The sequence below is a fragment of the Mesoplodon densirostris genome, chromosome 1 (assembly GCF_025265405.1).
Source record: "Mesoplodon densirostris isolate mMesDen1 chromosome 1, mMesDen1 primary haplotype, whole genome shotgun sequence".
Taxonomy (NCBI): domain Eukaryota; kingdom Metazoa; phylum Chordata; class Mammalia; order Artiodactyla; family Ziphiidae; genus Mesoplodon; species Mesoplodon densirostris.
The window spans coordinates 33,911,806-33,927,152 of NC_082661.1; the positions used below are offsets into that span (position 1 = coordinate 33,911,806).

General features: G+C 38.3%; 1 protein-coding gene across 1 annotated transcript in view; it reads right to left on the reverse strand.

The window, feature by feature from the left end:
* The window catches only part of LOC132487913 (cytochrome P450 2C18-like), a 56,136-nt gene that overhangs the window by 19,377 nt on the left and 21,412 nt on the right, over positions 1 to 15,347 (reverse strand). The window contains 3 exon segments of the mRNA XM_060095824.1: positions 2,607 to 2,748; positions 9,742 to 9,918; positions 12,414 to 12,571. Coding sequence (XP_059951807.1) covers positions 2,607 to 2,748; positions 9,742 to 9,918; positions 12,414 to 12,571 — 477 coding nt within the window.

Here is a 15,347-nt window from a genome sequence, read left to right on the forward strand (position 1 = left end):
AGACTAGCAATATGCAGTATGATACCCTCTCATAATGCTGGGTGGAAGCAGCAAGCCACAACTCCCAATCAGCCATGCAATCATGAGGATAAACAACCAATACATGTACAACCACATTCTGCACCCATACAACTATTCTGTTTCTCACTTTCAGTACAGTATTCAATAAATTACATGAGATATTCAATGTTTATAATAAAATAATCTTTGTGGCAGGTGATTTTGCCCAACTATAGACTAATGTATGTGTTCTGAGCATGTTTAAGGTAGGCTAAACTAAACTATGCTATTTAGTAAGTTAGATGTATTAAGCACATTTTTGACATATGACATTTTTAACTTAAAATGGGTTCACTGGGATGTAACCCCAGTGTAAGTTGAGAAAGATCTGTAAATCCATGTATCTACAGTCAACTCTCTTTGACAAGGGTGCCAAGAATACACAGTGGGAAAATTATAGTCTCTTCAATAAATGGTGCTGGGAAAACTGTATATTCACATACAAAAGAATATAATTTGATCCTTATCTTATACCATTCATAAAAATTAATTCAAAATGGATTAAAGACTTAAATGTAAGACCTCAAATCATAAAGCTCCTAGTAAAAAACATAGAGGAAAAGTTCCCTGACATGGTCTTGGCAATAATTTTTGATATGACACCAAACACACAGGCAATAAAAGCAAAAATAAACAAGTAAGACTACATCAGTATAAAAAAGCTTCTACACAGGAAAAGGAACAATCAACAAAATGAAAAGGCAACCTACAGAATGGGAGAAAATATTTGTGAAATATATTTGACAAGGTGTTAATATCTAAATTATATAAGGAACTCAAACAACTCAATAGCTAATAATAATAACAGTAATAATAACCCAATTAAAATGGGTAAAAGATCTGAATAAACATTTTTCCAAAGAAGATGTACAAATGGCCAACAGGTATATGAAAAGGTACTCAACATCAGGGGAATAAGATATCACCGTACACCTGTTAGTGTGGCTATTATCAAAAAGACAAGAGATAACAAGTATTAGTGAGGATGTGGAAAAAAGGAAACACTTATACACTGTTGATGGAAATGTAAACTGGTACAGCCATCATGGAAAACAGCATAAAAGTTCCTCAAAAAATCAAAAACAGAACTACCATATGATCCAACAATTTCACTTCTGGGTATATATCCAAAGGAAATGAAATCAGTATCTCAAAGAGATATCTGCATTCCCATGTTCATTGCAACATTATTCACAATAGCCAAGATATGGAAACAACCTAAGTGTCTATCAATGGATAACTAGATAAAGAAAAGATGATGTATACAACAGAATATTATTCAGCCAATAAAGGTGAAAATCCTGCCATTTGCAACAACGTGAATGAACCTAGAGGATATTATGCTAAGAAAAAGTAAACCAGACACAAAAAGACAAATACTGCATGACCTAACTTACATGTGAAATATAAAAAAGTCATACTCATAGAAACAAAGAGTGGAGGGATGGTTGTCAGAGGCTGTGGTGGGGGAAATGGGGAGATGCTGGTCAAAGGGTACAAACTTTCAGTTATAATATGGACAAGTTCTGGGGATCTAAAGTATCAATACAACATGGTGACCATAGTTAACAATGCTGTATTGTATACTTGAACTTTGCTAAGAGTAGTTAATTAGCTTGATTGTGGAAATCATTTTGCAATTTGATTTCACAATATGAAATCATGTTGTACACCTTAAATATATAAATTTATATTTGTTAATTATATCTTAATAAAATGGGAAAAACTAAAGTTGTTCAAAAAGGGAAAAAATTCTCTTAGGCACATCTTTTGTCTAAACAGCATATATCTTTTTCTAAATCTAACCTTGTAAAGAACTTCCCAGACTGTGGAAATTTTCTCAGCCTTTCTTACCAGATTTCTAGAAGTTATGCTATACTTCAACCAATATAGTCCCATCTTCCCTATCCTAGCATTAGAATGCTGCATATTCAGAATAAGGAAAGATTTCTGCAAAAACATACCTACCATTCAAAGTGGACTGTTCTTAAGAAACCTAATATTCAATCCTAGGCCAATTTATGCTGGCTGTGCCTGCTGCAAATCCCTTCCCATGAAGTCCAGACACTTATCCAGAATTTTTTATTGATGAAATCCATAGGTTTACTGCCTTTGCTACTGCTCACACTGTCTTCACTTTTCTCAGTCCTTCTCCCCTATTGTACAAATTTGTCTCACTTTTAACCTTTTTTAAATATTTTAATTTTAAACTTATAGCTGGTGGCACAGAAATTTCAAAAATAAAGCCTCTCTTGGGCCTCCCTGGTGGCGCAGTGGTTGAGAGTCCGCCTGCCGATGCAGGGGACACGGGTTCGTGCCCCGATCCCGGAGGATCCCACATGCCGCGGAGCGGCTGGGCCCGCGAGCCATGGCCGCGGAGCCTGTGTGTCCGGAGCCTGTGCTCCGCAACGGGAGAGGCCACAGCAGTGAGAGGCCCGCGTACAGCAAAAAAAAAAAATAAAATAAAATAAAGCCTCTCTAAGAGAAATAAATGGAGGACCCAATATCTTCTCTGAAATTCACTCTGCCCACCATCTTGCTCATACCTGTGACCTCTCGGCACTTTAGCAGGAGGAGGAGCCCATATCTCAGTGTAGTGTTCGTTTTCTCTGTCCCAGCTCCAAACAAATCAGTTACAGTGGCTATCAAGTTTTCAAAAGTAAACTCCATCTGTTGATTGTGCTTTTCCTAGGAATTATTTGATGTAATTATCTGATAGTTTGCCAGTATATATAATTACAGTCAATCCAAAATAACACACATTGTTATAAAGCTAAGCAAACTTAGACACTGGAGTCCAGTATTAAAACAACAACTGTATGGTATGGCAAAGTCTGTGGATTGGGCTAACACAATCTTCATTACCTACTCCTTTTCCCTTGCTTGTCTAAAAATTTCATTCCAAGCCTCTTTTGCGCTACATTGGCCAAGCAACACACTTCTTACCAATGGCCTACTGATGCCAGTTTCTCCCTTTCTTTCTTCATACTCAAAACACAGATATGAAGGTGAAGGTGGTGTAGACGTCATCTTGGAACATGAGTATCTGAGCATGAAGATGAAGCCTATATACTTAAGAATGCTGAAGAAAAATGGAAGGCACTTGAGTCCATGATACTTCAGGGCTAGCTCTGGACTGCCCAACATGAGACTCTCTCTATGTGAGATAAATAAACCCACTGTTTCTTTAAGCCTTTGTTAATTTTTTTTCTTATTGGTAGGCAAGCACAATCTTAATTGATAGAAATGAGCAAATTAGAGATATATTTTGAAAACCATTATAAGCCAGAATCAAGAGTTTGCAATTCTCTTCTCCCACTGAAGAATTTATGTGGATTCTGTGTTGCCTAAAGACCCATTATGAAGTTGAAAATGTGCAAAAACTAACATGGCAGCACATCTTAGAATAGATTATAGAGAAAGAGAATGGATTCACAAAGACAAAATGGGGCTGGCCACTACTGTATTCCAAGATATGAGGCAATAGGCAACTTGGTCTAGGAAACAAGTGCAGATGCTAAGGGTAAGGAAGTGACTGAATAAAGCTCTCACAAGTCAGAAGTTGGGAGAGTAAACGCCCTTCACAAGGCCAACTAAGGTTGGTTTAGATGAGGGATATATGTGATTCAAAATTGAAAATAACAATGGGACAATCTGAAATAATGACTACACAAGTCATTAACAAACCAAAAAATAATTTCTTCCTATCCAGTCCTCTAGACCAGCACTAATTTAATAAGGCTCTTATAATCCCCAAATGACCTGTGGCATGCCCAATATTATGTAATCCAACACCATTAAGATAGACTTAACCCTATTGACAGTTGTACTTGGTAGATAAAAGTAGTCATCCTCATTGGTAACATCAACTTCACACAGTTTTCTAACCTTGTCAACTCAAAATTACTCTGAGACCAAGAAGGAGAGCAGAGTTCTTATAAACCATTACTATTTCCATCTGTGCAAGTGAATTTGAAGCATCAGTGGTTATGTACACATAGCCTATCAAAAGTAAGTTAGCCTGTACAAAACCTTGCTGAAAGAAATTAAAGAAGAACTAAATACGTGGAAATACATCCCATGTTCATCTACTGAAAGACTTAGTATTCTTAAGATGGCATTACTCCCGAACTGACCTACAGATTCATCATGATCCATATCAAAATCACTGTTAGCTTTTTTTCAGAAATTGGTGAGATTGTCCTAAAATTCATGTGGAAATTTAAGTGACCAAGAATAGATAGAACAATCTTGGAAAGAAGAACAAAATTGGAAGACTCACACTTCCCATATTAAAATTACAATAAAGCTATGGTAATCAAGATTGTGTGGTACTGGCAAAGAGCAAGATATATAGACAAGTGGAATAGAATTGAGAGTCCAAAAGTAAACCCTTCACATTTACAACTAATTTTCAACAAAGTTGCCGAGATCATTCTATGTGAAGAGAATAGTCTTTTCAACAAATGGTGCTGGGACAACTGGACACCCACATGCAAAAAAAATGAAGTTGGACCCATACCTCACACTATTATCAAAAATTGATTTAAAAGGGATCATAGACCTAAATATAAGAGCTAAAACTAAAAAATTTTAGAAGAAAACTTGGAGGGAATCATCGTGACCTTGGATTAGATAATAGTTTCTTATATATGACACCGAAAGCACAGGCAACCAAAGAAAAAGATTAATAAATTGGATTTCATGAAATCGAAAACGTTTGAATTTCAAAACACACTATCAAGAAAGTAAAAGGGTGGGAACAGATGTATATGTATGACTGATTCACTTTGTTATAAAGCAGAAACTAATAAAAATAAATAAATAAATTTAAAAAATAAAAATAAACTTTGAAAACCAAAAAAAAAAAAATTCTCTTAAAATTAGAGGAAATAAAAAGAATATATTCCAAAAAAAAAAAAGAAAGTAAAAGGACAGGGACTCCCTGGTGGTCCAGTGGTTAAGACTCCACACTTCCTATGCAGGGAGCGTGAGTTCAATCCCTGGTCAAGGCACTAAGATCCTACATACCTGCATGGCATGGCCAAAAAATATATAAAATAAAATAAAATAAAATAAAATAATTTAAAAAATAAAGTAAAAAGACAACCCATAAAATGGGACAAAATGTCTGCAAATCATATATCTGATAAGGCACTTGTATCTATAACACTGAAGAACTCTTACATTTCAACAATTTAAAAATAAAAACAAAAATAAACAAAAAGGACCTAATTAAACTTAAAAGCTTTTGCAGAGCAAAGGAAATCATAAACAAGACAAAAGAAAACCCTTAGAATGGGAGAAAATATCTGCAAATGAAGCAACTGACAAACGATTAATCTCCAAAACATACAAACAGCTCATGCAGCTCAATATCAAAAAAACAAACAACCCAATCCAAAAATGGGCAGAAGACCTAAATAGACATTTCTCCAAAGAAGATATACAGATTGCCAACAAACACATGAAAGAATGCTCAACATCATTAATCATTAGAGAAATGCAAATCAAAACTACAATGAGATATCATCTCACACCAGTCAGAATGGCCATCATCAAAAAATCTACAAACAATAAATGCTGGAGAGGGTGTGGAGAAAAGGGAACCCTCCTGCACTGTTAGTGGGAATGTAAATGGATACAGCCACTATAGAGAACAGTATGGAGGTTCCTTAAAAAAATAAAATAGAACTACCATATGACCCAGCAATCCCAGTCCTGGACATATACCAGGAGAAAACCATAATTCAAAAAGACACATGCACCCCAATGTTCATTGCAGCACTATTTCCAAAAGCCAGGACATGGAAGCAACCTAAATGTCCATCAACAGAGGAATGGATAAAGTAGATGTGGTACATATATACAATGGAATATTACTCATCCATAAAATGGAACGAAATTGGGTCATTTGTAGACATGTGGATGGACCTAGAAACTGTCATATATAGGGAAGTAAGTCAGAAAGAGAAAAACCAATATCGTATATTAATGCATATATGTGGAATCTAGAACATGGTATAGATGATCTTATTTGCAAGGCAGAAATAGAGACACAGGTGTAGAGAACAAATGTATGGACACCAAGGGGGGAAAGGGGGGGTGGGATGAATGGGGAGATTGGGATTGACATATACACACTATTGATACTCTGTATAAAATAGATAACTAATGAGACCCTACTGTATAGCTCAGGGAACTCTACTCGATACTCCAATAAAAATTAATTTTTAAAAAAGTAATAACCAAATTCAAAAATGGGCAAAGCACTGAAATAGACATTTTTCCAAAGAGATACATAAATGGCCAACAAGCACATGAAAGATGCTCAACACCATTAGCCATCAGGGAAATGCAAATCAAAACCACAAGGAGGGGCCTCCCTGGTGGTGCAGTGGTTGGGAGTCCGCCTACCGATGCAGGGGACACGGGTTCGTGCCCCGGTCTGGGAGGATCCCACATGCCGCAGAGCGTCTGGGCCCGCGCGTCCGGAGCCTGTGCTGCGCAATGGGAGAGGCCGCAACAGTGACGGGGCCGCGTAGTGCAAAAACCAAACAAACAAACAAAACAACAACAACAACAACAAAAAAAAAACCACAAGGAAAGACCACTTCACACTTTCTAGGATGGCTAGAATCAAAAGGACAGATAATTAGAAGTACTGTCAAGGATGTGAATAAATTGTACCCTTCATACACTGCTGATGAGAATATAAAATGGTGCAATTTTATGCGTAAGTTTTCTTCTAAGAGTTTTATAGTTTCAGCCTTACATTAAGTCTTTGATCTGCCACACTTCCTCCAAAGGTTAAATATAAAGTTATCATAGACCCAACAATTCTACCACTAGGTATATACCCAAGAGAAATTAAAACATATGTATACACAAAAACCTGTACACAAATGTCCACAGAAACATTATTCATAATAACCAAAAAACAGATGCAACCAAAATGTCCATCAACCAACAAACAGATATATAAAATGTGGTATATCCACACTGAAATATCATTCAACCATTTATAGGAGTGAAGTACTGATATATGATACATAATCAATGAACCTTAAAAACATTGTTAAGTGAAAGAAGCTAGACACAAAAGATGTTATCATACATATTGTATGAATTATACATATTGTATAATTCCATTAATATGAAATGTCCAGAATAGCAAATCTATAGAGATGGAAAGTAGATTAGTGTTTAGAGCTGGGGAGGTTGGGGAGGAAAGGGGGTGACTCCTAAAGCATACAGGATTTCTTTTCAAGGTGATAAAAGTGTTCAGAAATTGATTGTGCTGGCAGCTGCACAACTCTGTGAAAATGTTGAATTGTACTTAAAATGTGTGAAGGGTATGGTATGTAAATTATATTCAATAAAGATGCTATCAAAAAACGTCAGACTCTAAATACTATAGTGAAGTCCAGAGAAACAATGTGGGTTTTAAATATAGCATTGAGGAAGCAGCCACTGTTAAATGAAATACCAGACATCTTAGAGCCTCCTTAGCCCAGGATTAGTGGAGTGGCTTCATAGCATTATGGGAATCCCTCAAATTATGTGCAAAATACCAAGAACTCATATAGGTGCATCTTTCTGGGATGGCGTCCATATTTTTAATCAGATTCTCAAATCAACTGGACCCCAGAAAGATAAAAATCATTGCCCTAGCAGCAGACAAAGCAGAGAAGAGAAGTAATTCGCTTCTTCCTTCCTCCATTTCTTCAAACCACACCATCTGCTTAATTTCACTCTGTTTGGAACACACGATTTGAGCGGTCCAATTCAAATCCAGGGACAATTCTTTGAAAGTCATCTTCATCAGCATCTTTGGCGCCTTGCCATTTTAGCCTACTAACTGATTTCTCATTTCTGCCCAGTGCTACAAAGTGGTTGAATAAAATAATAGTGCCCTCAGGGACTTCCCTGGTGGCCCAGTGGTTAAGAATCCGCCTGGAGGGGGCTTCCCTGGTGGCACAGTGGTTGAGAGTCCGCCTGCCGATGCAGGGGACACGGCTTCGTGCCCCGGTCCGGGAGGATCCCACGTGCCACGGAGCGGCTGGGCCCGTGAGCCATGGCCGCTGAGCCTGCGCGTCCAGAGCCTGTGCTCCGCAACGGGAGAGGCCACAACAGTGAGAGGCCCGCATATCGCAAAAAAAAAAAAAAAAAAAAGAATCCGCCTACCAAGGCAAGGGGCACGGGTTCGAGCCCTGGTCCGGGAAGATCCCACATGCCATGGAGCAACTAAGCCCGTGCGCCAAACTACTGAGCCTGTGCTCTAGAGCCCACGAGCCACAACTACTGAGCCCACATGCCACAACTACTGAAGCCCGCACGCCTAGAGCCTGTGCTCCGCAATAAGAGAAGCTGCCGCAATGAGAAGCCCGCACACCGCAACGAAGAGTAGCCCCTGCTCGCCTCAACTAGAGAAAGCCTGCACGCAGCAACGAAGACCCATTGCAGCCAAAACTAAATAAATAAAATAAAATAAATATATTTATTTAAAAAAATAATGGTGGCCTCAAATGAAGAAATTTCCTTCTCTAGATTTAGCTTTTTACAGTGTGTTCTAGATTCTGCCTTTCCCCAGTTCAAGAACAACTCTGCCCCTACATAAATGTTTTTTTTATGGCATCTATATTACTTTTGTCACAGTTTCCAACTTGACCCTACCACTATTCAAATTCACTATTCAGATTTACTATCTGAATTTTTCCCTCCTGGGTTGAACTTCTCAAATAGGGAATTTGGTCTTATTACTGAAATTTCCCATACAGTCCCTACAATTTGACTCTCATCCTCTCCTCTAACTAAAACCAATCCTTATAGATCTCTGATACTATGACAAGATGGACAGATTGATTTTATTTCAGAATCTTCTGCATTTCCATGGTCCAGGCTTTCATCAAGACAAAGTCCAAAGAAATTAAAAATCTCACAGCTGGTCCCTGAACTCCATTCTCATCATACAGATCATTCTACAGAACTCCCAGGATAATCTTCCCCAGTAATTATTTGCATTCTACTCTTGTTCTGGCTCATACATCTACCTGATCAAATCACAACTTCTCCTGCCAACATTCACGTTTACAGTTACTTGACAGACACCAGCCTCCCACTCCACATCTGTCCAAATTTATTTTTGGTTACACTCATTTAAGGCTTTTCTCTTCCATCCATCTAGTCTCTTTACCACAACACACCTCTGAACCTCTCATGACACCATTCCACCAATCTGAAATTCCCTCCCCTATGACTTATTGCAAATATTTGAAGATCTACATCAAACCTCAGGACATTCAGGAAGCCCACCCAGGCTAAGCCCTTCCTTCTCACTCTCCCCCATGCTGTGTGAAATGATCACATCCACCTTCCTTTTATGGCTCAGTATTTTGTATTTCTCATTTGTTTGTATTTCCATTTCACCCGAGATGTATGTTCTCCTTCTCCTCAGGTAGCCTATTAGTACCTAACGAACAGGGTCCATGTATTGTTATTTAACAAGTCAATTTTAAATCTCCTTTGATGCTCAATCCAGATCCATCCACACATAAGTACCCAAAGTGCTGGTCAAGCATTTCGTCCGTAACCATTTAAATATCCCTAATAAGTACAGAACTAGTCAATGAACAAAAAAATTCAGGCAAACAGATAACCAATCTGTCATTAATATTTTACCTGTTCCATTTTGATTGGGAAACAATCAATGAAGTCCCGAGGATTGTTAATGTCCAGAGATGCTTGGTGTTCTTTTATTTTCTCCAAAACACAGCTTTTTACATAAGCAAAAATTTTAAGTACTTTGTTATGACTCCCTGGGAGATACTCCATGAGAGCAGAGAAATTATTGCAGACCTTAAAGATTTTAAATATATACTTATTAAACTAAAAATACATATTGAAGACATAGCTACCATACGTCAAGCCCTGGTTAAAAACTGAAGTGAATAAAGAATGGTCCCTTTCTTCAGGAGAAGCATTTTATAGTGTACATGTAAAATAATTCTTCATGCTGCTAGAGATATTTAAGGGAGAAAACTCTGACCAGATGATGAAAGTTGATAGCAATTTCCTATACTCATACATCAACTTTATGTTATTAAAGCATATTTATGTCAATTCTCTCATTTTTTAAATTAATTCTTCCTTACAACCTTGAAACACAGAATAAGATGAATTACTATGATTCACATTTTGTAGATGAGGGCAGAGGTTAAGGAATTTTGAGTAACCTGATATTGAGCACAAACCCACTCCCTGCTATTTCTACTACTATCAAGCAGCCTCAGAAATAGAATCACTATATTATAACTCAGAGGGGTGCAAAAACAGCATGAAACCCACCTCAGCATTTTAGGGATAAAGCAGCTGTGCACCAGAGCAGGTAAGTGACTTTTCTAAGATCATGTGATTTTATTTAGGCAGAGTACAGGACATATCAGCTCAGCACAGGCAAAACCATGGTGTCTGTTTATGATTCATACGCCATAGAACCAATCATTTTGTCATCCCAAGCCCAATTACGCTGTCCGCTAGGATCCCAACTGAAGCATCAAACACCCCTGCCCTAGTCAGTGTTCCCTGGCAGCACCTCTGTTCATAAACATTGTCCCTCCTTGAAAGAGATATTCTCTTCCTTCCTAAATTAGGATATTTCTGCTAAGTGACGTGATGAAGAAATCACTACCTATTTGAGGATAAGCCTTGTGGGTAATGGAAGCCTTTCAGCAAGGACCTGGATGTCCATTGAGTGCTATGGCCATCCTTTTGGGTAGTCACCAAAGTAGTTTACGGAAACTGGGCTTTGGGGGGTAGTGGAAAAACCACTGGCCAGAAAGCCAACAAGGCTTGAATTCCAGCTTCATACTCAGGCATTTCTTTTCTTCGTAAAATAAAGGCTCAGCCACCTTTCCCAGATGTTCACTCTATGACAATAAGGCAGGATTGCTGTGTTCAAACATTCACTTGCAGAATAACATCAGCAAAAATGATGCAGTAGACAGTTCTAAAGGCCTATCCCTCTACAAAAATGTCAGAAAATCAAGCAGAAACTGTCAGAATCAACTTAAAAAACGGCAGCAAAGATCTGTGGCTTGTTTTTTCTTTTTCCTTTTTTTTTTTTTTTGCCCTTGTCCCACTTCCATCCTTGGCTTGGCAGTGGTCTTAACAAGGGCAGCTTGTGGTGTCGGAGCCTGGTTCCTGGTTCCAGAGGGACCAGAGCAGACCTCACTCACGAAGACTGTGTTTCTGTGTTCTAATCTGTCTGGGGCCACCTGACAGACTGACACAGGCACTTGTTTTTGTTTCATCTAACCTAGAGTGGAAATGCAGCAGGGATGTCTCAAAAACCTTGCAAGATTAATGAACAGCCCACAGCCACCTGGGGCAAAAGATTACAGTTATGGCATTACAACAGAGCACCAAACTCCAGGAAGAAAAGCTGGGGAGGGAGTGCCTTTGGGAAATTAGGACATTCAAAAGCACCCCTGTATACTGAGAAATTCAGAAAGCTACACACATGCACAGAGCCAATCTGGAAGAGTTATTTCCTCCCTCCCTCCCTCCCACCTTCCTCTCTTCCTTTCTCTCTCTCTCTCCACCTCTTTATCTTTTTTTTCTTTTTGCCTCCTCACATTCAAAGATATCGATATCCGTAGACTCCAGATAGAGAACAAACTAGTGGTTATCAGAAGGGAGAGGGAAGGAGGGAGGGGCAGTATAAGGGTAGTGAGGGAAAAAGGGTTATTACGGGATTATATGAAATCACGTGTGTGAAACTTTCGAAAATTGTAAAGCAATACAGAATTTAAAGACTCGTTCATTCAATTTAAAAGAATGAAAAAAAACAGAAAAGCAAAAGAAAGATCTATCACTCCTAAAAAAAAGGACATCTCTCTCCAAACACTAGCTGAACGTAAGCTAAAGGAACAGAGATTCCAGTGACCACACAAGGCAAAAAAAAAAAAAAAAAGAGACTTTGCAAAAATAGTTTAGAAAACTCACTATATAAACAAATAGCTACAGCTTGTAGAAGGCAAAAACAAACAAACAAACAAAAAACTACAGGGACTTCCCTGGCGGTCCAGTGGTTAAGACTCCACGCTTCCACTGCAGGGGAAAGGGGTTTGATCCCTGGTCATGGAATTAAGAAAAAAAAATTGGAGCAAGCAAAAAAAAAAAAAAAAAAAACAAAGAGAGAGGAGAATCTGATTCCCAGAGTTACCATGTTGTAATATCCAAAATGTCCAGTTTTCAAACATTCACTTCACGGCTTGGTTCATATAGAATTCTGGACTTGTCAGAGAAAAGAGCATAAACGATTTCTCAGGAAGAGAGGATCCTGACCTCACCCGGATCCATGGGGAGCTCATAAATCCTGGAAACTCATTAGAGTTTCCTAGCAAGTTAAGAAAATTCTGATCTGTATAATCAAAACGATTCTGGAAAATAATGGAGATCACATTGCAGGGAGCCCAGCCCAGGATGAAAGTGGGATCACAGGGTGACCCTAAAGAATTGAAAAGATTTATAAAACACTATTAAAATATAAATATAAAACTTTGTTGTGGATAACAGATAATTTTAGAATCTCTGAAGCAATATCTACCTGGAAATTCCCCTATCAACAAAAATTTAAGCATGCTTAAAATCAACACATCTCTGTCCCCTTAAACATGAATTGACAAAATGGATTAAAGACCTAAATGTAAGGCCAGACACCATCAAACTCTTAGAGGAAAACATAGGCAGAACACTCTATGACATAAATCACAGCAAGATCCTTTTTGACCCACCTCCTAGAGAAATGGAAATAAAAACAAAAATAAACACATGGGACCTAATGAAACTTAAAAGCTTTTGCACAGCAAAGGAAACCATAAACAAGACGAAAAGACTACCCTCAGAATGGGAGAAAATATTTGTAAATGAAGCAACTGACAAAGGATTAATCTCCAAAACACACAAGCAACTCATGCAGATCAATATCAAAAAAACAAACAACCCAATCCAAAAACGGGCAGAAGACCTAAATAGACATTTCTCCAAAGAAGATATACAGACTGCCAACAAACACATGAAAGAATGCTCAACATCTTTAATCATTAGAGAAATGCAAATCAAAACTACAATGAGATATCATCTCACACCGGTCAGAATGCTCATCATCAAAAAATCTACAAACAATAAATGCTGGAGAGGGTGTGGAGAAAAGGGAACCCTCCTGCACTGTTAGTGGGAATGTAAATGGATTCAGCCACTATGGAGAACAGTATGGAGGTTCCTTAAAAAACTAAAAATAGAACTACCATACGACCCAGCAATCCCACTACTGGGCATATACCCAGAGAAAACCATAATTCAAAAAGAGTCATGTGGGGCTTCCCTAGTGGCGCAGCGGCTAAGAATCCGCACGCCAATGCAGGGGACACGGGTTCAAGCCCTGGTCTGGGAAGATCCCACGTGCCGCGGAGCAACTAAGCCTGTGCACCACAACTACTGAGGCTGCGCTCTAGAGCCCGTGAGCCACAACTACTGAGCCCACGTGTCACAACTACTGAGCCTGCGTGCCTAGAGCCCATGCTCCGCAACAAGAGAAGCCACCACAATGAGAAGCCCGTGCATCGCAACGAAGAGTAGCCCCCGCTCGCCGCAACTAGAGAAAGCCCATGTGCAGCAACGAAGATCCAATGCAGCCAAAAAAAAAAAAAAAAAAAGTCATGTACCACAATGTTCATTGCAGCTCTATTTACAATAGCCAGGGCAACCTAAGTGTCCATCGACAGATGAATGGATAAAGAAGATGTGGCACATATATACAATGGAATATTACTCAGCCATAAAAAGAAACAAAATTGAGTTATTTGTAGTGAGGTGGATGGACCTAGAGACTGTCAGAGTGAAGTAAGTCAGAAAAAGAGAAACAAATACCGTATGCTAACACATATATATGAAATCTAAAAAAAAAAGAAAAAGAAAAAAAATGGTCAGAACAACCTAGGGGCAAGATGGGAATAAAGATGCAGACCTACTAGAGAATGGACTTGAGGATACAGAGAGGGGGAAGGGTAAGCTGGGACAAAGTGAGAGAGTGGCAATGGACATATATACACTACCAAACATAAAATAGATAGCTAGTGGGAAGCAGCCACATAGCACAGGGAGATCAGCTCTGTGCTTTGTGACCACCTAGAGGGGTGGGATAGGGAGGGTGAGAGGGAGGGAGATGCAAGAGGGAAGAGATATGGAGACATATGTATATGTATAACTGATTCACTTTGTTATAAAGCAGAAACTAACACACCATTGTAAAGCAATTATACTCCAATAAAGATGTTAAAAAACAAACAAACATGAATTGACCATTCCGTCCTAGTTCGTTTAATAATAGTACTCCAAACACTCCATTTACATCACTGCCTTGAGTCAAGGTGCTGGTTATTTTGAAGAGCAAAAGAACAGAAAAAATTTTAAGGGTCAGTTTTTTAAGACAATAGTTCAGGTTATCTATCAGTGCAAAATCATGTCTGTCTGGTAAACTTGTAGACAATTAAGCACTGACGTAGGAAGGAAGCAATAGTTAGGATCCTGGAAACGTTTTATATATAGTGAATAGCTGAGGGAACAACTTGTAGAATCAGGAAAGGAAAAGATTAAAGAGAGAAAGATTATGGAAAAATTCAGGTGTTTGATGGAACAAAGAAAAAAAAGCAAAAGCTGTCCATGTTGTACAAGAAGAAAACACAAATGAACATGAATTATAAGATAGATTTGTTTGCCTAAAATAAAAATAGGCAAGAATTCTGCATTTCAAACAAATCACAGGGCAAACAAGAAAGATTAAATTGATAAATGGAGTCCTTTTGTTTCTTTATTGCAGTATGGAGAGGCGGTGTGGGGAGGAACATCCTGCTCGAAGAAATAGTGTCCCTCATCACCAATCAGGCCCCCCATTTAATTTATTTGGACAGAACATGCCCTCTTGTGGAATTCTGGGGTATTGCTACATATAGCCATCAACGGAATACCATATGTTGTTACAAATTTTTTAATTTGAATTTAGATGAAGTCCATCATTTTACAGACAAGTAAATTAAAGCAGAGGAAAAGTAGTTTTCTTTTTTAGTGGTCAATATTTACATGAAATTGCTATAATCAGATGATCGATAAACTTTATATGCAAAAAAAACAAATCACATCATACATGTAATTAAGGGTGACTTGAATCAAAGTGTTGTAATGAAACGATAGGGAATTAAGTAATAGGAACTTAGTTAAGTGCTCGT